Here is a 24,595-nt window from a genome sequence, read left to right on the forward strand (position 1 = left end):
CCAAGCACGAGCTAGTGAGATCCTAGCGTTGTAGTATTTGTTGCATATTTCCGTTAGGGAACGCATACTCTGTGAAGCGCTTGTGTGCAATAATTTAATTCGCCCTTGCATTCCTTCTAAACAACGCAATTTTAAGAAACTTTGGCAAAGGGTAATGTCTACAAAAAGTCCACTCTGTTTGTTACAGATTCTAGTTTTGGAAACAGAAAACTGTATGGAGATCAAATGTTTCATCGATGAGAAAATTAGCAGAATGTCGACCAAAATCCATCTCGCTCCATCTTCTTCCACTGCCGGCCACTGGGCTTCCTCTCATCACCAAATTTGGTAATGAGGGAAACGCCAACCGGATAATTCACATTCATACAATTCAATTTCAATTTAAGCGCTTTATTGGCATGGGAAACAGACGTTTACATTGCCAAAGCAAGTGAAATAGATAACAAACCAAAGTGAAATAAACAATTAAAAAGTTAACAGTAAACATTAGACTCACAAAAGTTCCAAAAGAATAAAGACATTTCAAATGTTATATAATGGCAGGGTTGTGGGTTCGATTCCCACGGGGGGCCAGTATAAAAAAATATGTATTCACTAACTGTAAGTCGCTCTGGATAAGAGCGTCTGCTAAATGACTAAAATGTAAATGTATTATGTGCAAATAGTTAAAGTACAAAAGGTGTTTGTTCTTCACTGGTTGCCCTTTTCTTGTGGCAATAGGTCACAAATCGTGCTGCTGTGATGGCACAGTGTGGTATTTCACCCAATAGATATGGGAGTTTATCAAAATTGGGTTTGTTTTCTAATTCTTTGTGGGTCTGTGTAATCTGAGGGAAATATTTGTCTCTAATATGGTCATACATTAGGCAGGAGGTTAGGAAGTGCAGCTCAGTTTCCACCTCATTTTGTGGGCGGCCTTTCTCAATAGCAAGGCTATGCTCACTGAGTCTGTCTCTGTATATAGTCAAAGATTTCCATAAGTTTGGGTCAGTCACAGTGGTCAGGTATTCTGCCACTGTCTACTCTCTGTTTAGGGCAAAATAGCATTCTAGTTTGCTCAGATGTTTTGTTAATTCTTTCCAATGTGTCAAGTAATTCTCTTTTTGTTTTCTCATGATTTGGTACATCCGGTGAAATATCTGTGGTGGAGTCATCAACATTAGTAGTTCTCTGTCGCCCTCTAGTGGATCATTTTGTCCAAAGCGCGACTGCGCACGCATACAACCCCCGCACCGGCTTCTGACGTAAAACAAAATGGCGGCGCCCATGTTACGATGGGGACCGTTTTCGATGACTAATTCAATATAAATTTAAAACGAGTTAATCGATTGTTGGTAGTGTTACTCATTATTAAGTCTACATGATAAAGGTAATCGTCATTCTTTTCTGATTTTAGACCATGTACTTTCGAAATGCGTGTGTTTTGGATTAGTTCTAAAGTCATTAGCTAGCTAACGTTAGCCTCTCGAGGGAGTGCTAAAGTTAGTTTAGCAAGTTAACTTAGCTAACGTTAGCAACCTCGGCCTGAAAGCTAGTAAGCTAGCTAGAATGATACAGGTAAACATCTTTCTAGCTAGCTTACAACACTATATGTTTGTGATATGTTTCGTTTTTATAACTCTAGCTAGCTTACTAGCTACACTATTTCTTCATCCAAGATGACAATACACCATTCATTCATGCTGTGAATCATCCCTTCCTCCTCTGTTGCCAGTCTTCTAGTTCAGCGGCTCCATCATCCTCCTCTCTTCACCAGATGAAGGAAAACAACCACCCCTCCAGTGGTCAGGCCTTCCTGGACCATATCAAGCCATGCTGGTACTGGGACAAAAAGGACCTGGCCCACACCCCGTCCCAGTCCGAGGGCCTGGACCCGGCAACAGAGGCCCGGTACCGCAGGGAGGGGGCCCGGTTCATATTTGATGTGGGGACCAGACTCGGACTGTATCCTTTTACACACCAGATATAGGAAAGTCCTATATATAGGGGCAGTGGTCAGTGACATCACTATATAACCATACATGAGGAATATGATAAATATTTCCAATTGTATATATATATATAGTACCAGTCAAAAGTTTGGATACACCTACTCGTTCAAGGGTTTTTCTTTAGTTTTACTATTTTCTACATTGTAGAATAATAGTGAAGACATCAAAACTATGAAATAACACATATGGAATCTTGTAGAAACCCAAAAAGTTTTAAACAAATCAAAATATATTTTATATTTGAGATTCTTCAAAGTAGCCACCCTTTGCCTTGATGACAACTTTGCACACTCTTGGCATTCTCTCAACCAACTTCATGAGGAATGCTTTTCAAACAGTCTTGAAGGAGTTCCCACATATGCTGAGCACTTGTTGCCTGCTTTTGCTTCACTCTGCAGTCCGACACATCCCAAACCATCTCAATTGGGTTGAGGTCGGGTGATTTTGGAGGCCAGGTCATCTGATGCAGCAGTCCATCACTCTCCTTTTTGGTCAAATAGCCCTTACACAGCCTGGAGGTGTGTTGGGTCATTGTCCTGTTGAAAAACAAATGATAGTCCCACTAAGCCCAAACCAGATGGGATGGCGTATCGTTGCAGAATGGTGTGGTAGCCATGCTGGTTAAGTGTGCCTTGAATTCTAAATAAATCACAGACAGTGTCACCAGCAAAGCACCCCCACACCATAACACCACCTCCTCTATGCTTTACAGTGGGAAATACATGTGCGGTGATCATCCGTTCACCCACACCACGTCTCACAAAGACCAAAAATCTCAAATTTGGAGTCAAGGACAAACTTCCACCGGTCTAATGTCCATTGCTCGTGTTTCTTGGCCCTAGCAGGTCTCTTCTTCTTATTGGTGTCCTTTAGTAGTGGTTTCTTTGCAGCAATTCAACCATGAAGACCTGATTCACACAGTCTCTGAACAGTTGATGTTGAGATGTGTCTGTTACTTGAACTCTGTGAAGCATTTACTTGGGCTGCAATTTCTGAGGCTGGTAACTCTAATGAACTTATCCTCTGCAGCAGAGGTAACTCTGGGTCTTCCATTCCTGTGGCGGTCCTCATGAGATCCAGTTTCATCATAGCGCTTGATGGTTTTTGCAACTGCACTTGAAGAAACTTTAAAAGTTCTTGAAATGTTCCATATTGACTGACCTTCATGTCTTAAAGTAATGATGGACTGTCGTTTCTCTTTGCTTATTTGAGCTGTTCTTGCCATAATATGGAATTGGTCTTTTACCAAGTAGGGCTATCTTCTGTATACCAACCCTACCTTGTCACAACACAACTGATTGGCTCAAACGCATTAAGAAGGAAAGACATTCCACAAATTAACTTTTAAGAAAGCACACCTGTTAATTGAAATGCATTCCAGTTGACTACCTCATGAAGCTGGTTGAGAGAATGCCAAGAGTGTGCAAAGCTGTCATCAACGCAAAGGGTGGCTATTTGAAGAATCTAAAATATATTTGTTGAAATACTTTTTTGGTTACTACATAATTCCATATGTGTTATTTCATAGTTTTGATGTCTTCACTACTATTGTACAATGTAGAAAATAGTAAAAATAAAGAAAAACCCTTGAATGAGTAGGTGTGTCCAAACTTTTGACTGGTAGTGAATATATGTGTGTGTGTGTGTACTGAGTGTACAAAACATTAAGGACACCTTCCTAATATTTAGTTGCACCCCCACTTTTGCCATCAGAGCAGCCTCAATTCATCGGGCCACAGGGATGCTGGCCCATGTTGACTCCAATGCTTCCCACAGTTGTGTCAAGTTGGCTGGATGTCCTTTGGGTGGTGGACCACTCTTGATATACACAGGAAACTGCTGAGTGTCAAAAACCCAGCAGCGTTGCAGTTCTTGACACAAACCGGTGCGCCTGGCACCTACTACCATACCCCGTTCAAAGGCACTTAAATCTTTTGTCTTGCCCATTCACCCTCTGAATGGCACACATACACAATCCATGTCTCAATTGTCTCAAGGCTTAAAAATCATTAATTAACCTGTTTCCTCCCCTTCATCTACACTGATTGAAGTGGATATAACAAGTGACATCAATAAGGGATCATAGCTTTCACCTGGTCAGGCTATGTCATGGAAAGACCAAGTGTCTTTAATTTTTTGTACACTCAGTGTATATTCAATTAGGGTATTTTTTTTTTTAGTTTTGACATTTTAGAACTATAAAAAACGGTTTCAAGTCAAACTCCTCATTTGTTGAATTTAACCTGAACTCTGTCATCAGACATTATGACACCCTGGCAACAGGTATCATATACTTCCACCGCTTCTACATGTTTCACTCCTTCAAACAGTTCCCCAGATATGTGAGTATAGCCATTGCATTACTGGTGTCAGTATGCATAAGGCATTTCTGCAGTGTTCATTAGTACTACATCATTTAGCAGACACACTTATCCAGACACACTTATCCAGACACACTTATCCAGACACACTTATCCAAAGCGACTTTGCAATGCTACACTTGTGCAATACTTGCCTTCACGAATCAGAATAATTGTACACGGTCGTGTTGTCAACTTTTTAATCTCAGTGGTGCATACCTAGAGGTACTGTCTAATGTGCTGGTATTTAAATGGTATTAAATGGTGTGTGAGACTTGTGTACAGTGCCTTCAGAGAGTATTCACACCCCTAGACTTTTTCCACATTTTGTTGTCTTACAGCCTGAATTTAAAATTGATTTCATTTAGATTTTGGGTCACTGGCTTACACACAATACCCCATAATGTCAAAGTTGAGTTATGTTTTTAGACATTTTTACAAATTCATTAAAAATGAAACGTCTTAAGTCAATAAGTATTCAACGCCTTTGTTATGGCAAGCTTAAATAGGTTCAGGAGTAAAAACGTGCTTAACAAGTCACATAATAAGTTGCATGGACTCTCACTCTGTGTACAATAATAGCGTTTAACCCCACACATACAATTATCTGTAAGGTCTCTCAGTCGTGCAGTGAATTTCAACCACAAACACCAGGGAGGTTTTCCAATGCCTCGCAAAGAACGGCAGACATTGAATATCCCTTTGAGCATGGTGAAGTTATTAATTACACTTTGGATGCTGTATCAATACACCCAGTCACTACAAAGATACAGGCGTCCTTTCTAACTCTGTTGCCGATGGCGACTTTAAAACAGTTACAGAGTTGAATGGCTGTGATAGGAGAACATTGAGGATGGATCAACAACATTGTAGTTACTCCACAATACTAACCTAATTGACAGAGTGAAAAGAAGGAAACCTGTACATCATTTTAAAAAAATCCAAAACATTCATCCTGTTTGCAACAAGGCACTAAAGTAATACTGCAAAAAGTGTGGCAAAGCAATTAAAGTTGCACTATGCAGCAATCGCTCCGCCATTTCCTGGTTGCTAAAACTCTTAATAGTTCCCCTAATTTCAGTTTATGTGACAAAATAAGCTAGTATAGTATAGAGAATCATTGTACCATCTAAACCGCTGGGAAATATATTGTCCATAAACAAAAAATATTGTATTTTCAGCTGTTTGAAACTGGTGTACAAAACCGAAAGTAAAAGACGCAAAATCAAAACTTAGGAACGGGAAGCATAGAAATAGCACACATAGAACAGATCTACCGCTTCTTAGACTGGCTTTCAAGTAGAATAATACATCTATAACTCACATTTCTATGTGAATTTGGTCGGGTCTCCTAAAAAGTTACATATTGCCACTTTAACTTTTTGTCCTGAATAGAAAGTGTTATGTTTGGAGCAAATCCAATACAACACATTACTGAGTACCACTCTCCATATTTTCTAGCATAGTGGTGGCTGCATCATGTTATGGGTATGCTTGTCATCGTTAAGGACTGGGGAGTTTTTCAGGATATAAATAAATGGAATGGAGCTAAGCATTGGCAAAATCCTAGAGGAAAACCTGGTTCAGTCTGCTTTCCACCAGACATTGTGAGATGAATTCACCTTTCAGCAGGACAATAACCTTAAACACAAGGCCAAATATACACTGGAGTTGCTTACCAAGACGACATTTAAATGTTCCTGAGTGGCCTAGTTACCGTTTCGACCTAAATCGCCTTGAATATTAATGGCAAGACTTGAAAATAATACTATATAATAATAGGAATACCTGGGATAGTATAAAAGTAATCCTTCTATCCCCCCAATGAAAAAAAATGAAAAAAAGTAAAGTGGTTGTCCCACTGGCTATCATAAGGTGAATGCACCAATTTGTAAGTCGCTCTGGATAAGAGCGTCTGCTAAATGACGTAAATGTAAAATGGATGTTTGGCAATGATCAACAACCAACTTGACAGAGCTTGTGCAATTGTGCAAATATTGTACAATCCAGGTGTGCAAAGCTCTTAGAGACTTACCCAGAAAGACTCACAGCTGTAATCACTGACAAAGGTGATTCTAACATGTATTGACTCGGGTGTGAATACTTATGTAAATTAGATATTTCTGTATTTCATTTTCAATACATTTGCTAAAATGTCTAAAATCATGTTTTCACTTTCTCATGATGGGGTATTGTGTGTAGATGGAAAACATATATTTAATCAATTTTGAATTCAGGCTGTAACACAACAAAATGTGGAATAAGTCAAGGGGTGTGAACACTTTCTGAAGGAACTATGTCTCCAGGTGACCGGTGCGTGTTGTCTCTTCCTGGCTGGGAAAGTGGAGGAGACTCCTAAGAAATGTAAAGACATCATCAAGACGGCTCGCAGCTTACTGAACGACGTACAGTTTGCCCAGTTTGGAGACGACCCAAAAGTGAGAGATATCTTACTTCATTTACTTCTCCTTCTTCTGTTTTTAGGTACAGTGAAGTCCTGCTGGTACCCTTTTCACACGTGCTGACCCAAACCAAACTGTGCTGGCTTGATAATATGCTTTTCTTTTCACATTGTCCTTCAGCACAGTTCCAACCATGCATAAATATGGCAGCCCCCATGTACTTAACACAAATGCCTCATTTGTGACGTTTGTCATATTATACAGTGCTCTCCATTAGGCTTTTTTTTTTGTATCGGCATTAGCACAGTAAACTTGATCCCAATTAGCTCCAAGATGGCGGCAATTTGAAAAAAACGAAAAAGTAGATTGTGCCGATTTATTGGCACATTGAACCATGTTGCGCGCCATAGTTTAAAAACTCTCTGGGTAGTGCCAAAACAATTACGTCATATCTGAATTCCTCCATATGCACCTTCACGATTATGGTGAATGCTTAACCAGGCCAGCTCAGTACAGCTTGATTGTGTAGTAGTGTGAAAAGCCCTTGTGTTTTCCTTACTTTACGCTCTTGTGTTTCCTGGGATGTGTCGTAGGATTTCCGCCATCAACAGGAAGAGGTGATGGTGCTAGAGAGGATTCTGCTACAGACGATCAAGTTTGACCTGCAGGTGGAGCACCCTTACATGTTCCTCCTGAGATACGCCAAGCAGCTCAAAGGTCTGAAAGGTGGCGTTTCCATCTTAGTTTGACTTCATTCCTAACTCTTCATTCCTAACTCTTCATTTCTAACTCTTCAATTCCAACCCTTCAATTCCAACCCTTCATTTCCAACCCTTCATTTCCAACCCTTCATTTCCAACCCTTCATGTCTAACTTAATTTCCAACGGTCCTTTTTTTTTTTTCCGTTCTAGGTGACAAAACCAAAGTTCAGAAGCTGGTGCAGATGGCATGGACCTTCGTCAACGACAGGTGGGCGAAACATAACACAGTAGTTAGGACTCCTATTCTCCTGATTTACAGTCTGACCTGAAGGCTTGAATGTTAATAATGTTACAGGTCTCCTATTTATATTCCTGTGTCCTGTCATATAGTGCCTCACCTTACAGTAGTTGGTTCTCACCTTCTCTCATCTTACTGTATTCATTGAGTAGTATTATAGGACTGTATTTGCCTCCACATCTAAACGGTTCTCTCTGTTCCTACCTCTGTCCAGTCTGTGCACCATGCTGTCCCTGCAGTGGGAACCAGAGATCATAGCAGTAGCAGTCATGTACCTGGCTGGACGGCTGTGTAAGTTTGACATCCAGGAGTGGACGTCCAAGCAGTCTTCACGGCGATGGTGGGAGCAGTTTGTCCAGGACGTCCCTGTGGAGCTGCTGGAAGGTATAGAAAGGAAGGCTCTGAGAGGATCTAGTGCCATATGTAATGCTGAATATACAGTACCAGTCAAACGTTTGGACACACCTACTCATTCCAGGGTTTTTCTTTATTTTTACTATTTTCTATATTGTAGAATAATAGTGAAGACATCAAAACTATGAAATAACGCATATGGAATCATGTAGTGACCAAAAGAGTGTTAAACAAATCAAAATATATTTTATATTTGAGATTCTTCAAAGTAAAAAAAAAAAAAAAAAAAAAAGTAGCCACCCTTTGCCTTGATGACAGCTTTGCACACTTTTGGCATTCTCTCAACCAGCTTCATGAGGTTGTCACCTGGAATGCATTTCAATTAACAGGTGTGCCTTGTTAAAAGTTAATTTGTGGAATTTCTTTCCTTCTTAATGCGTTTGAGCCAATCAGTTGTGTTGTGACAAGGTATACAGAAGATAGCCCTATTTGGTAAAAGACCAAGTCCATATTATGGCAAGAACAGCTCAAATAAGCAAAGAGAAATGACAGTCCATCATTACTATGAACGTTTCTTCAAGTGCAGTTGCAAAAACAATCAAGCGCTATGATGAAACTGGCTCTCATGAGGACCGCCATAGGAAAGGAAGACCCAGAGTTACTTCTGCTGCAGAGGATAAGTTCATTAGAGTTACCAGCCTCAGAAATTGCAGCCCAAATAAATGCTTCACGGAGTTCAAGTAACAGACACATCTCAACATCAACTGTTCAGAGGAGACTGTGTGAATCAGGCCTTCATGGTCAAATTGCTACAAAGAAACAACTACTAAAGGACACCAGTAAGAAGAAGAGACTTGCTTGGGCCAAGAAACACGAGCAATGGACATTAGACTGGTGGAAATCTGTCATTTGGTCTGATGAGTCCAAATTTGAGGTTTTTAGTTCCAACCGCTGTGTCTTTGTGAGACGCAGAGTAGGTGAACGGATGATCTGCGCATGTGCGGTTCCCACCGTGAAGCATGGAGGAGGAGGAGTGATGGTGTGGGGGTGCTTTGCTGGTGACACTGTCTGTGATTTATTTAGAATTCAAGGCACACTTAACCAGCATGGCTACCACAGCATTCTGCAGCGATACGCCATTCCATCTGGTTTGCGCTTAGTGGGACTATCATGTGTTTTTCAACAGGACAATGACCCAGCACACCTCCAGGCTGTGTAAGGGCTATTTGACCAATAAGGAGAGTGATGGAGTGCTGCATCAGATGACCTGGCCTCCAAAATCACTCGACCTCAACCCAATTGAGATGGTTTGGGATGAATTGGACCGCAGAGTGAAGGAAAAGCAGCCAATAAGTGCTCAGCAAGACTGTTGGAAAAGCATTCCAGGTGAAGCTGGTTGAGAGAATGCCAAGCGTGTGCAAAGCTGTCATCAAGGCAAAGGGTGGCTACTTTGAAGAATCTAACATCTAAAATATATTTTGATTTGTTTAACACTTTTTTGGGTTACTACATGATTCTATATGTGTTATTTCACAGTTTTGATGTCTTCACTATTATTCTACAATGTAGAAAATAGTAAAAATAAAGAAAAACCCTTGAACGAGTAGGTGTGTCCAACCTTTCTGGACCTGCCTTCCGACGTTGTGTGGTAGAGAAGTTAATGTTCTTAGTGTAAAAACCTTTATTTGTAATGTAAGAATTTCTGTTTTTTCTTTCTACTCATAGGGCTGATTCCTAAATTGACATCTGTTCCAAAAACTAAGCAAATCGCTTATTGACATGATTTATGCAACATGTCCAGTGTGTAGCATATTTATTAAGTTAGGATTCGGCCCAGGATTGTCCCTGTCTGTCACTTGCCTAACCTCCCCTCTCTCTTCCCAGACATCTGTCACCAGATCCTGGACCTGTACTCCCAGGGGAAGACTCCTATCCCCCCGGGTCTGGAGCAGGAGACCAAGCAGAGAGGTCCACCCCAGTCCCCGGTCCCTGCCCCTCCTCCAGGCCCAGCACCTCCACAGGGCCAGCCTCCAGCGGGTGCCCCACCGCCCCCTCCACCTAAGAAGAACTCACCCCAGGGCAGCCCACTTAAACGCACACATGTGAGTGATGTATGCCTGACTGCATTGTCCCTGGATGTTTCAGCTCAGCTGGTGATAAAAATAAGTCCACTTTCCATGGCTAAAAGTGACAGTTCAACCACCCCGACATCATAGTTTCTCTATAGTTCTGTAGTAGCTTACCATACCTAAAGTGCTCAGAGGTCAAACTTGGTGCTTGTATTGTGTGCCTGCTTTAAGCAGCAGGGTATGTGAGTGACTGTATCTCTCTTTTTGTCTTCTCAGAGCTCTCCGAAAGAGGAACCTAAACCACCAGAACAAGTGGGTTCTAAGATTCCACGGTTGGAGAGCCCTATGCCCCCCCTGCCCACTTCACAACCCCCTCCTGGTGAGTGTCTCTTGGGTCGTTCCACCTCAAAAAGCACAAGAAAGAGTATTTCGACACCCACCGTCTCAGATTGTTCTGAAATCGTTTCTGTAATTAGTAACCGATACAATTAGCATTCCTGAAACATTGTTGAACTATAATTTGATCACTGAGAAATTAAGCTAATTGATTGCACCCAATCTGGCCATTTTAATTTATAGGATTCAGATCATATTCAATAAATACTATATATTTCCCAATGTCTGATTTGGAACAAACTTCTTCCTACCAATGAGTAAGACATGAGAAATCCCCCCAAGAATTATCCACACCCCATGCCAATCCCACCCCAACAACCAGTATCAGTTCTCTATGTTTGACAAGTAGTATGAAGCTGCGGCTTGGAGTATTGCTTCTCCATACTATGTAATGTATTCCCTGTGAATCTGGTGATGTTTTTTTCCCCCTGTTCAGTGAAATTAGTCATTGAAGTCACTTGCATTATTTACCTTAAGTAGTGTGGAAGTACCATGTTTTGACCACTAGATGCCGCTGTTCCTGCTTCACCGCCATGCTCTTTTATCCATTTTGCTGGACGCTTGTGTTTATTAAATAGACCACAACATTTCCTTCGCAACTTTGGGTAGAAAACCAATAGATTTGGCTCATGATGAAAATAAATTGTGTGGTCATCTCCGAAGTTCAAGCCAGTCCTCCGTGAAAGCAATTCAGTATGATAAATAATGCAAGCGACTTCAATGACTAATTTCTCTGAACAGGGGAAAAAAGCCATTAGACTACAAACATAGAGAACTGATACTGTATGCTGGTTGTTGGGGTGGGATTGGCATGGGGTATTGGGGGCCCGTGGGTGAATGTATTGTCTTACTCATTGGAAGGAAGAAGTTTGGTCCAAATCAGATGTTGAGTACTTTATTTATTGAACATTATCTGAATACTATAAATAAAAATTGGTGCAATCAATAAACTTAATTTCTCAGAGATAAAATTACAGTTCAACAAAATAATGTTTCAGGAATGCGAATCTTAGCTGTTTCTAACAACAGAAACAATTTCAGAACTACCTGAGATGGCGGGTGTCATGGTTTGCTGAAATGACCTGGAATGACTCTTACTGCTCAGTAGTTTGCTCATTATATGCATAACATCAGTAGCTACTGATCATCTTTATCTAATCAGAGAGAAAAGGTCAGTTGTCATACGATGGAGGATGTGGCATCTTTATGTTGTGTGTTTAATGAAAGACAGTTTTATTGAGGGGTCAGGACTTTCTGTGAGGGCAGCTTAGAAAGCACAACAGGCGTCCCAATCTCTAGGTCTTCTTAGAATCCCGATTACATAACTAACTAGGGGCGGCAGGTAGCTTAGTGGGTAAGAGCGTTGTGCCAGTAACCGAAAGGTCGCTGGTTCTAATCCCCGAGCCGACTAGGTGAAAAATCTGTCGATGTGCCCTTGAGCAAGGCACTTAACCCTAATTGCTCCTGTAAGTCGCTCTGGATAAGAGCGTCTGCTAAATGACCAAAAATAAAATAAATAAAAATAAATAAACTTCCCCCAGGCCAGTCAGAACAGTCCACCCCCTACTGCCCTGCCCTCTCAGACATTTACATTTTTTACATTTACATAATTTAGCAGACGCTCTTATCCAGAGCGACTTACAGATCAGTAATCAGACCAATCTGATTTCTGTTTCAACTTCTGAACGAGTACTACACAGGGAGTGTATAGTCTAGACTGGGAATACTAGGAATCCCTGTCTGGGTAGAAGAGTTTTTAAAGTGACAGTTGACTTCAAACGTTTGGTCTTGTTGAACAGGAATTGAAACCTATGATCAGGGTTGTTTGTTTATTGGAGTTATATTATTTCTCTCTCTCTCTCTTCCCCTCAGATCGTAAAGCTCCCCCAGTCCCTCCTGAAGCAGAGCCAGCCGTGGGGAGTGAACCTGTTCCCCCTCCCCCATCTCACGCTCCACCCCCCCACCAGCCCCCTCCCCTGCCCCACCGCCCCCCTCCTCCTCCTCCCTCTAGCTACATCATGGGCATGTCCACCTCTAGCTCCTACATGTCAGGGGAAGGCTTCCAGAGCCTTCAGTCTATAATGAAGACAGGGGAACCCTCCTACGCCCCCATGCCCCCCAACTACGGTCCCCCCATGCCCTATCACCCTCACGTTTACCCCAACGCCCCACCCCCTGGCCCCCCACCCAGCGTCTACCCACCCCCCAACCTGCCCCCTCCCTCCCCAGCATACCCTCCACCAGGCTACAACCACAGCTACCCTGAGTACCCCCCTCCGCCTCCACGCATGCCCCCAGGACACGGGGTGCCCCCTCCAGGGATGGGCATGCCTCCTGGGGTGTACCCCCTGCCACCAGGCCAGCCCCAGGTGCCCCTGCCACCCCCTGGCATGCCCATGAATCACGGGGGATGGATGAGATGAAAGGAGGAGAAGTAGAGGAAAGAGCGAGGGAGAGGAAAGAGGAAAATGAAAGCGAGAGAAGTAGAGGAATGTCTGATGCTAGCAGTCCACTCCCTGTTGTCAGTCCTGGGTCCTGTTCATTAGGCAGCAAACAGAAGAAAACTATCTGAACTTGTCCAATAAGAAATACTCCTTTTCGCTTTCTGTTGCAAAACAGTTTGGTACAGTGTGTCCTAATGAGTACGACTCCGGAGTCCACTGGAGATCTAAATAAACAAAGGATAGCACCTAGCAGAGCGATCTGTTATTCTACATTGTCTTAGCGGCGTTGTGGAATCCCAGACATGAAAAGGTTATGACCCCTGGAATCTGAACATCCATTCTGTAGCACAGAGATTTTATCAGTTCCACATTCCAAAAGGTTCCTTTTGAGAAAAGACGAGGCAGATGATATTGAATTCTTAACATGGTTGAACATATTTTGAAATGCATTGAAAGGAAATACAATTTATATTTAGACTGAAGGGCTGGTTGATGCTACCAAAAGCCTGTTTGTTTTTGCTTACATTTTTAGTCTGAAAATAAAATATTTTCACTAATCAGGACTGTGATAACTTTACCTTGTGTGTGGAAAACAAAGTTGGGTTTATCGCAGAAAATACCAAACATATTTTTGTCCCTTATTATTCAAATGTAGCTGCGTGATTATTGGTTAATCTGTCAAATGTATTGGACTGGCTGTAACCTGTATAATTACAGTAATAGCACTTCAACTGTTACTTGTAGTAGTCACGAACAGGAAGACATTCGGGTCGCCCATATCTGAACAGCAGGTTGATAGAACACTGGACAGGCAGGGGTGTGTTTGTACATGATGATAAACTGTATCTTTTTAGCCCGCTTATATCCATAGTGCCTTAGTAAGGCTTTACTTTAACAGACTATTTCCTGCTACACACAAACACATACTTTTTATGTCTCTTAGGCCCTTGGGATAATAAAAAAAAAAAACATGTGTCCTACTTTGAAACGATTGTTGTTTGTGCAGTGTTATTAGTCTAACCAGAGTTATTATACTGCCATGACTCGTTCCTCAACCCTGCTAACTGAAGCTAGTGTTGAATGTTATGCTGATGTGTGTTAGGAACAGTTTTCAGTTTGGGTCTATTCACTAGGAAGGAGCCAAGCGGAATGGGGAGGGACCTACCTGAATTTGTCCAATAGAAACTCTTGTTTCCGTTGCAAAATTTTTTTGGACTAACGATTACACCCCAGGTGAAGTTCAGACTGTCTGCTTCTCAGGTCCTGACCTCAGGAACAATCAGCTTAACTGTTTCGTCAGTTCGTGACCCCCACCCCTCCCCCAAACTACACCTTCACTGACCAGTGGCTTAAACTGTACCCACTGTATCTGTGTCCACTTTGAATGTTTTCCCCAATACTGTCAGTCCCATTCCGTTAATCCACTTTGAAATGTTACATTTCTCAGGAAAGTACAGTACAGTGATCATTCACTATATATACCAGCAGAGGACAGGTTTGCTCAAGTTCTGAATTCCTGTCAACCTTCAGTATGGAAGGGTTCGTATTGTACTGTATGTGTTGTTTAGTGTTTATCAGTGGGCTCAAGTCAGCATTTCCTCACAGATTAATTCAGAGAAGACACAGAATTACAAAGAAAGTAATCACTTGTTTATTTTTTCTCTCAAAAATCATCTAAAAGTGGCCTAGTTCAATTATTATTTCTTTTTTTTTTTAACTATCACCTACAAATATTTGTCTGATCTCAGCGAAATTCATGAGAAAAAAAAACATATTTTACAGTCATGCTAGTTGCTACAGGAATAGTTTGCATTAACACTGTAGGTCCCTGTCCCAAATGGCTCCCTATTCCCTATATAGCACACTACTTTTGACCAGGGTCAGCACAAGGCCGTGGTCAAAAGTAGTGCACTAGGGAATATGGTGCAATTTCAGATGCAGACTAGGATCACGGATCATCATGGCTTCTAGTTTAGCACATATATACAGAATAAAAAAATACAACAAAGTTCAAAACACAGGTTCCAACTCAACATCTCATGCAGAGAAAAATGTAGCACAGCTCAAATCAAAATGGCAGACTGAAAAATATGACAAGTCATCGCATCATGGCTTCAAATCAGTTGTTCCAACAACAAAAAAAGGACACTATACTTTGATTTTCTTTTTTCTTGTAGTAGACCCTATTAGAGAGAACAGAGGAGAACGAACCGTAAGAATGAACGGTCGGAAGCCTCAATCATGTTCTAATTTGGAACAACTAATACTAGAGCCAGGAGAGCTTGAGCTGTCAATCATTACCAATTGCCCAATCAAAAGACCTGGATACCAATCATATAATCTCCTGATAGGTTGAAATCTTAAACTGGCCAATCACATGACAGCCCGATTATTGGATAGCTCTCCCATCTTTATCTAAACACCTGGCAATAAATAGCCTTGAACAGTTTGATCATAACAGTACTTATTTAATCTGACATCATCAAGGTACAGTGAGGGGAAGAAAGTATTTGATCCCTTGCTGATTTGGTACGTTTGCCCACTGACAAAGAAATGATCTGTCTATAATTTTAATGGTAGGTTTATTTGAACAGTGAGAGAATGAATAACAACAAAGAAATCCAGAAAAACGCATGTCAATAATGTTATAAATTGATTTGCATTTTAATGAAATAAGTATTAGACCCCCTCTCAATCAGAAAGATTTCTGGCTCCCAGGTGTCTTTTATACAGGTAACGAGCTGAGATTAGGAGCACACTCTTAAAGGGAGTGCTCCTAATCTCAGCTTGTTACCTGTATAAAAGACACCTGTCCACAGAAGCAATCAGATTCCAAACTCAATCAATCAGATTCCAAACTCTCCACCATGGCCAAGACCAAAGAGCTCTCCAAGGATGTCAGGGCCAAGATTGTAGACCTACACAAGGCTGGAATGGGCTACAAAACCATCGCCAAGCAGCTTGGTGAGAAGGTGACAACAGTTGGTGTGATTATTCGCAAATGGAAGAAACACAAAATAACTGTCAATCTCCCTCGGCCTGGGGCTCCATGCAAGATCTCACCTTGTGGAGTTGCAATGATCATGAGAACGGTGAGGAATCAGCCCAGAACTACACGGGAGGATCTTGTCAATGATCTCAAGGCAGCTGGGACCATAATCACCAAGAAAACAATTGGTAACACACTACGTCGTGAAGGACTGAAATCCTGCAGCGCCCGCAAGGTCCCCCTGCTCAAGAAAGCACATATACAGGCCCGTATGAAGTTTACCAATGAACATCTGAATGATTCAGAGGAGAACTGGGTGAAAGTGTTGTGTTCAGATGAGACCAAAATTGAGCTCTTTGGCATCAACTCAACTCGCCGTGTTTGGAGGAGGAGGAATGCTGCCTATGACCCCAAGAACACCATCCCCACCATCGAACATGGAGGTGGAAACATTATGCTTTGGGGGTGTTTTTCTGCTAAGGGAACAGGACAACTTCACCGCATCAAAGGGACGATGGACGGGGCCATGTACCGTCAAATCTTGGGTGAGAACCTCCTTCCCTCAGCCAGGGCATTGAAAATGGGTCGTGGATGGGTATTCCAGCATGACAATGACCCAAAACACACGGCCAAGGCAACAAAGGAGTGGCTCAAGAAGAAGCACATTAAGGACCTGGAGTGGCCTAGCCAGTCTCCAGACCTTAATCCCATAGAAAATATGTGGAGGGAGCTGAAGGTTCGAGTTGCCAAACGTCAGCCTCGAAACCTTAATGACTTGGAGAAGATGTGGGACAAAATCCCTCCTGAGATGTGTGCAAACCTGGTGGCCAACTACAAGAAATGTCTGACCTCTGTGATTGCCAACAAGGGTTTTGCCACCAAGTACTAAGTCATGTTTTGCAAAGGGGTCAAATACCTATTTCCCTCATTAAAATGCAAATCAATTTATAACATTTTTGACATGCGTTTTTCTGGATTTTTTTGTTGTTATTCTGTCTCTCACTGTTCAAATAAACCTACCATTAAAATTATAGACTGATCATTTCTTTGTCAGTGGGCAAACGTACAAAATCAGCAGGGGATCAAATACTTTTTTCCCTCACTGTATAACTTGTTAAAACGTAGCTGTATCGAAAAACATCTAAGGGAAGACTTGCTCTTTCTCACACTCCAACAGAAATAATATTCTACAAAACATGCAAAGTCCACTGCTGAAACTCATCTGCTGTATTCACCATGGCTAAAACACTTATTCATATTATGCAAATTAAAATGAAAACCATTCAATTTATTTGACAACTTTCTTAGCTTTCAATTACAATACTGTGTTGTACAGTAGTTTGATTAGCGCAATAGTTATTGATGACCAAACATAGCCAAATTAGTTTGATCTTCCCTTTATGACAGTAGCATAAAAGCCTTCCAAGTTTCAGAGAACATTTCTGAAACCTTCTGTCATGGAGATTTCTGAAATATTATTATTTCATATAAAATGAATGCAGAAAATGTGTTCAGCAGTCGCCAACCCTGTGGTAACCAGGTGTCATCAGTACGTTACAGAGAACTACAGTATACACAGGCAGTCTGACCAACGTCAAGAAAGAATCACCACTATATCCATTCGGTCTTCACTGAGTCACAGAAGAGTCACAGGGTCGTGGTAAATGTCTTGTTATTTCCCAACCTGAGAAACATGATTGTCTTAGAGCATGCACAACCTTGTACATTTTAGTAAAAAATAATTAATTGGCTGAGACGGTTTAGATTCAAAATGGCCTTGAACGTTTGCAGAGCAGATAAAGTAATCATTTGTTTCAACGAACTACAGTAAAAAGATGAGTGGTTACCATAGAAAGAACCCTGTTTAAGGTTCAGTTGTGTGCTTCTGTAAAACATAAAACCCACAAAACAGTTTTTAACACGCTAGAATAATAATAAAAAAATTAAAAGGTCAAAATAAACGGTAACAACAACAAAGTAGTGCTATGGTTTTATACGTATTTACACACATTTTAAAAGTGATCTCTATAATAGTACTGTATTAATAATAGACTTCTCTTATGAGCATAGGGCGCTATGTATCATATCACAATAGGTATCACATATTAACACTTTGGATGCTACTTCTGCTAAGGCTAGCATTAGCTAATGCTAATTTTGTTAAAGCTAGCATTAGCTAATGCTAATTTTGTTAAAGCTAGCATTAGCTAATGCTAATTACGCTAATCAACCAGATAAAGACAAAGCACAACTAACAGAGGAGCTAGCTGGGTTTTTATGGGAAGCACTATGAAGGAGTGGGGTGACATTGCTCCTAGACACTGATCCACAGTCAGTACTGTATGTTACCTCTAAATGCTCAAGATCAGGATTGAAGGTGGATGAAGCTGATCCTAGATCTGTCCATACGAGACACTTGTAACCCAAAACGTAGTAACCATATCTGACATTATCACAGCGTTACTTTAACATCAAAGGGACGTTTGGGAAATGTTTTTTATCCCAACATTGCCCCAGCCTGAAGCCCTGCTGTAGTAACCATCCAGCTCTACTGGTCCTTTTCTAGAGGACTCATATAGTTTCTTTCTTTTTAGCATAAAACAAAACAACAGGAGCTTGTTCTGAAATAGTCTTCAGCACTGTGTAAAAGTGTAAGCCTGTCTAACTATAAACCCCAAAATCAGTAATACAAGGAAAGTGGCAAATCAGTGAAACTAGCTGCCAGTTATCAACAACACTGGAAGTTCAAACGAAATGTGTGTGTATATGGGGAGTTGACTAGTGGCGAGGGAGAAACAGAGAGGTCCATTCTGGGGTTTTCCTGGGTCGTATAATGTCCAGTCACGTAGGTAGGTCTCGCTCGCTCTCTCTCTCTCTCTCTCTCTCTCTCTCTCTCTCTCTCTCTCTCTCTTTCTCCCTCTCTGGCTGCTGTGGACTACATTGGGCCTTTGAACTGGTTACCAGAGAGATGCTGTCTGATGGACGGCTTAGATCCTGCCACGTCGCCCAGCTTTCTCCACACCACCTGCACATACAAACATATACACACACACCCACATACAAAGAAAACAGTTATGTTATGCACCCTTTTTTATACACAGAAGCTGAAATTCAATCATTTCGACTTCGATGCCCCCCAAACAGTATGTGCAGGCAAAGCATCTCTGTCCTCACTTGGTCTTTCACTAACTGAACCCCTGGTGGAATCTCTCTGTCCTCACTTGGTCTTTCACTAACTGAACCCCTGAAGGAATCTCTCTGTGTGTGAGATGAGAGGACCCAGGGCCCCATAGATAATACAGAGGTGGTGTTGTGAAGCTCCACAGATTCCTATCCTGCCACATCAGTCTGGTCACTAGAAACAGCCATCGATTTCGGAACCTTTCAAAAGGCCCTGAGGACGTCGATATATGCCTTCCTCAGCATTCACCCACCCCCCAAAACAACCGATGGCACAGCTTTGGGTGCAAACACACGCTGCTTAGACCACGGTGCCACGGCAGTTCACAATGCTCTAGTAAGCAGGTAGAGTACTTAATAATACTTGATGGAAACAGCACATCTCTCTCTCTCTCTCTCTCTCTCTCTGTCTCTGTCTCTCTCTGTCTCTCTCTCTGTGTCTCTCTCTCTCTCTCTCTCTAATCAGTAGGCTCTTTTTTTCTATAATGGAGGGAGGAAGCGGAGAAGAGGAGAGGAGGGGGATGCTCTGCTCTTTTCCCTGCCTACTCAGATAGATTCATTGCTCTGACAGTTGGGCTGCGAGAGCCTCTTATAAAAATACTCCAATTAGAACACCGCTCCACGATGGGACACAGACACAGAGGTGCAACCAGTGGTGTAGTGGAGGCTGTATGCAGCAGACATACGCCGTATACCCACTTATTTTTCAGTGGGCATTGCGTCTACTTCTTAATCCCCACTGATGCATATGAAAGTAGTGGAGTGGAGGTGTCATTTACGTTGTCCAATAGAGAAATCATCCACAAAGTAGCCTATACAAACGCAAAGCACTTGAAATATAGCCTAGTTTCAGAGGAATATCAGGCAGCAAGAGCGTGCAGCTCTCAACTGGTTGTCGCATGGCGCAGCTCACAGAATAACGACATCGGTAGTCGGTAGGGTAGGTAAGAAAAGACGTTTCAACTTATATCTACCAGTAAATGCTAACTAAGGAAACAACGGGTGTGCAAACCAGGTATTGAAAAAGGTCCAAAATCTTTGGTTGAATCTTTGCAATGTGCAATTCAGTCATCACGCTCTGTTTCTAAAGGCTTTCCCAAAAAACCTTCCCAATTAAATGTTGACTGTAAAGTAGGCCGAATGATATTATGATGAGTGGTGTCAATCGGAAGGAAATTTGTTTTGCAAACTTTGCCTTCACATACTGTAGGCCTACATTGTACAGTACATAAACACCACTAGCCAAATGGTCTCATGCTAGGTGTGAATTAAAGAGCAACTACACCCTCCAAAATATATTGTTTTAGATTTTTCCCTGACTTAAGAAATTGTCTCCTGATGTAGTTTAAGCATTGTTGTGGACATAGAACATAACATTTTTGTCAATTTTCTATAAAAAGTGTGATTTTGAGAGTGAAATCCTGAATCTTTCACACAGGGCACCTTTCCTTCACCGTGTGGGCCGTTCAGATTTTTTTGTGGGCAAAATGTAACTATACACACTTCTCCAGGCACCACTACACCACTGGGAGCGATACACCACTACACCACTGGGAGCGATACACCACTACACCACAGGGAGCGATACACCACTACACCACTGGGAGCGATACACCACTACACCACTGGGAGCGATACACCACTCCTCTGTAGCTCAGCTGGTAGAGCGCGGCGCTTGTAACGCCAAGGTAGTGGGTTCGATCCCCGGGACCACACATACACAAAAAAAAAATGTATGCACACATGACTGTAAGTCGCTTTGGATAAAAGCGTCTGCTAAATGGCATATTATGTTATTATTATTATTATGTACACCACTGGGAGCGATACACCACTACACCACTGGGAGCGATACACCACTACACCACTGGGAGCGATACACCACTACACCACTGGGAGCGATACACCACTACACCACTGGGAGCGATACACCACTACACCACTGGGAGCGATACACCACTACACCACTGGGAGCGATACCCCACTACACCACTGGGAGCGATACACCACTACACCACTGGGAGCGATACACCACTACACCACTGGGAGCGATACACCACTACACCACTGGGAGCGATACACCACTACACCACTGGGAGCGATACACCACTACACCACTGGGAGCGATACACCACTACACCACTGGGAGCGATACACCACTACACCACTGGGAGCGATACACCACTACACCACTGGGAGCGATACACCACTACACCACTGGGAGCGATACACCACTACACAACTGGGAGCGATACACCACTACACCACTGGGAGCGATACACCACTACACCACTGGGAGCGATACACCACTACACCACTGGGAGCGATACACTCAAATTAGAACACCGCTCCACGACGGGACAGAGACACAGAGAGAGAACACTCCTACTGCTTTGTAGCGCTGAGCAAAATAGGCAAATAGGGAAATGTATTTAAATGACCCAGAATCTCTCTACTCTTGTTCTACCTGTACTAATAACTCGCCAGGGTGAGGGAGACAGACAAAAAGAAAGAGGACAGACAAATATGAATAGTAAGTGTATTAACATGTTATAAATATGAATAGTAAGTGTATTAACGTGTTATAAATATGAATAGTAACTGTATTCACGTGTTATAAATATGAATAGTAACTGTATTAACGTGTTATAAATATGAATAGTAACTGTATTAACGTGTTATAAATATGAATAGTAAGTGTATTAACGTGTTATAACGTGTTATAAATATGAATAGTAACTGTATTAACGTGTTATAACGTGTTATAAATATTAATAGTAAGTGTATTAACGTGTTATAAATATGAATAGTAACTGTATTAACGTGTTATAAATATGAATAGTAAGTGTATTAACGTGTTATAACGTGTTATAAATATGAATAGTAACTGTATTAACGTGTTATAACGTGTTATAAATATTAATAGTAAGTGTATTAACGTGTTATAAATATGAATAGTAACTGTATTAACGTGTTATAAATATGAATAGTAACTGTATTCACGTGTTATAAATATTAATAGTAAGTGTATTAACGTGTTATAAATATGAATAGTAACTGTATTAACGTGTTATAAATATGAATAGTAAGTGTATTAACGTGTTATAACGTGTTATAAATATGAATAGTAACTGTATTAACGTGTTATAACGTGTTATAAATATTAATAATAAGTGTATTAACGTGTTATAAATATGAATAGTAACTGTATTAACGTGTTATAAATATGAATAGTAACTGTATTAACGTGTTATAAATATGAATAGTAACTGTATTAACGTGTTATAAATATGAATAGTAACTGTATTAACGTGTTATAAATATGAATAGTAACTGTATTAACATGTTATAAATATGAATAGTAACTGTATTAACGTGTTATAAATATGAATAGTAAGTGTATTAACGTGTTATAAATATGAATAGTAACTGTATTAACGTGTTATAAATATGAATAGTAAGTGTATTAACGTGTTATAAATATGAATAGTAAGTGTATTCACGTGTTATAAATATGAATAGTAACTGTATTAACGTTTTATAAATATGAATAGTAACTGTATTAACGTGTTATAAATATGAATAGTAACTGTATTAACGTGTTATAAATATGAATAGTAACTGTATTAACGTGTTATAAATATGAATAGTAACTGTATTAACGTGTTATAAATATTAATAGTATCTGTATTAACGTGTTATAAATATGAATAGTAACTGTATTAACGTGTTGTAAATATTAATAGTAACTGTATTAACATGTTATAAATATGAATAGTAACTGTATTAACGTGTTATAAATATGAATAGTAACTGTATTAACGCGTTATACTTAAGCAATAAGGCCCAAGGGGGTGTGGTATATGGCTAATATACCACGGCTAAGGGCTGTTCTTATGCACGGCGCAACGTGGAGTGTCTGGACACAGCACTTAGCCGTGATATATTGGCCATATATCAGAAACCCCCGAGGTGCCTTGTTGCTATTATAAACTGGTTACCAACGTAATTAGAGCAGTAAAAATAAATGTTTTGTCATACCCGTGGTATACGGCTGTCAGACAATCAGCATTCAGGGTTATACAACTACTTACGTTACACATCTCTCTGACGATGGCCTTCTCCTTCTCACTCAGATCCTCCTCGTAGTCCTCTGGGACTTGCTTCTTATCCAGGTTCTCGTGGACCTCCAACACCTGGTAGAATCAGGCATACGATCATGAAACCAAGTTAGTGAATAAATGTGATTCACTGTTTAAACCAGCAGTACAAGAGCTGCTCCAGCCTCCTCTGATGTTGGTGTTTCAGCTGTGATGTTGAGATTGTAGAGCAGGTGGCAAAGGTCCGGATGGATATTGTAATTTATCGGCGTAGATATGGCATATAGAAGCAAAACCGGATGGACATCATGAAAATGATCGGAGAGGTTGAGGGTAGAGGAAGTTCAGGAGTAAAAACAAACAAAATATAGTTATTGTAAAATTGACTGTGTCCATAAAATGTATATAATATGTATAAGCTGGAAGTAGAGGCCTAAGCATTGTTGTTCACTAGTTTACTCCAATTAGGGGAGGGGGTGGTGGGTTTGGAAAGTAATAAAGGGAAAATTTATCCGTTTAAAGTGAATTTCCTGCAATTCTACAAATTTTCCATGTCTTATGTGTGTTCATATGACACTGTGAGTCGAATCCCGACCGAATTCCATTATTTTAAAAACACATTTTGGAACCCATGGTCCGTATTGACCTCGTTCTGGGTCCGGATCCGGCCTGCGGTCGGCCTGTTGCGTATGTCTGTTGTAGAATTATCATGAGGAGAGTTGTTGTTGTTGTTGCTGTTGTTGTTGTTGATGTGCTGTGAGAGATAATGTGAAGTTGTCGTACCTTCATAGCGTGGACCACAGCCTCTGGTTTCTGAACACAGGACAGGTAGCCTGTTACCGGGGTTGACTCGCTGGTGGGGAGACGACCAATCGTGACCTGAGACAGGAGAAAGACTGAGTTAGTCTGGTGAGGAGACCACCAACCGTGCCCTGAGACAGGAGAAAGACTGAGTTCCCCATAGCTATGTGTTATCAGAACTGCTGTGCTGGTGAAATCCACAGGTATGTGTTATCAGAACTGCTGTGCTGGTGAAATCCACAGCTATCTGTTATCAGAACTTCTGTGCTGGTGAAATTCACAGCTATGTGTTATCAGAACTGCTGTGCTGGTGAAACCCACAGTGTGAGATGTGTTATCAGAACTGCTGTTGGTTTTATTCCTCGCTGGGTACGGGTAAGTAAAGGTTTTGAACAGTGCAGAGAAAGTCACAGCCAACGGCGGTTTACTGTTCATATGGATGTTGAGTCCTGACTCAGTACCCTGCATAATAAGCCTTACTTAGGCCTTTCAGTACGGGGAGGAACACA

General features: G+C 41.2%; 2 protein-coding genes across 4 annotated transcripts in view; one reads left to right on the plus strand and one right to left on the minus strand.

Moving 5' to 3' along the window:
* Positions 1–1,234: 1,234 nt before the first annotated feature.
* Positions 1,235–13,574, plus strand: LOC311108456 (cyclin-K-like). 2 transcript variants are annotated; one of them, XM_084151081.1, is made up of 10 exons: positions 1,235–1,369; positions 1,715–1,944; positions 4,252–4,333; positions 6,658–6,789; positions 7,347–7,470; positions 7,666–7,723; positions 7,968–8,137; positions 9,992–10,209; positions 10,453–10,555; positions 12,445–13,574. In XM_084151081.1, exons 1-10 carry the CDS (start codon positions 1,361–1,363, stop codon positions 12,993–12,995), a joined length of 1,677 nt encoding a protein of 558 aa, XP_084007207.1. In that variant the 5' UTR covers positions 1,235–1,360; the 3' UTR covers positions 12,996–13,574. The 2 variants fall into 2 exon arrangements, with proteins under 2 accessions (XP_084007207.1, XP_084007206.1); XM_084151080.1 differs by having other exon boundaries at positions 1,245–1,369; positions 7,347–7,479.
* Positions 13,575–17,069: 3,495 nt separating this feature from the next.
* The window catches only part of LOC311108458 (coiled-coil domain-containing protein 85C-B-like), a 95,367-nt gene continuing 87,841 nt past the window's right edge, over positions 17,070–24,595 (minus strand). For both annotated transcript variants that reach the window (XM_084151082.1, XM_084151083.1), the window contains exons 4-6: positions 24,069–24,164; positions 23,280–23,381; positions 17,070–19,030 (exon numbers count right to left, since the gene is read on the minus strand). In XM_084151082.1, the coding sequence (XP_084007208.1) occupies positions 18,941–19,030; positions 23,280–23,381; positions 24,069–24,164 (288 nt within the window). In that variant the 3' untranslated portion in view covers positions 17,070–18,940. The remainder of the gene's footprint in view (positions 19,031–23,279; positions 23,382–24,068; positions 24,165–24,595) is intronic.

This window comes from Coregonus lavaretus, assembly GCF_964263955.1.
Source record: "Coregonus lavaretus genome assembly, chromosome: 33".
NCBI lineage: Eukaryota > Metazoa > Chordata > Actinopteri > Salmoniformes > Salmonidae > Coregonus > Coregonus lavaretus.

Bases quoted from the DNA above. Each gene is read 5' to 3' on its own strand.
- LOC311108456 (XM_084151080.1), top strand. The intron at 10,210-10,452 runs GTGAGTGATGTA...TTGTCTTCTCAG, and splicing joins GCCCACTTAAACGCACACAT to AGCTCTCCGAAAGAGGAACC. The intron at 10,556-12,444 runs GTGAGTGTCTCT...TCTTCCCCTCAG, and splicing joins CACTTCACAACCCCCTCCTG to ATCGTAAAGCTCCCCCAGTC.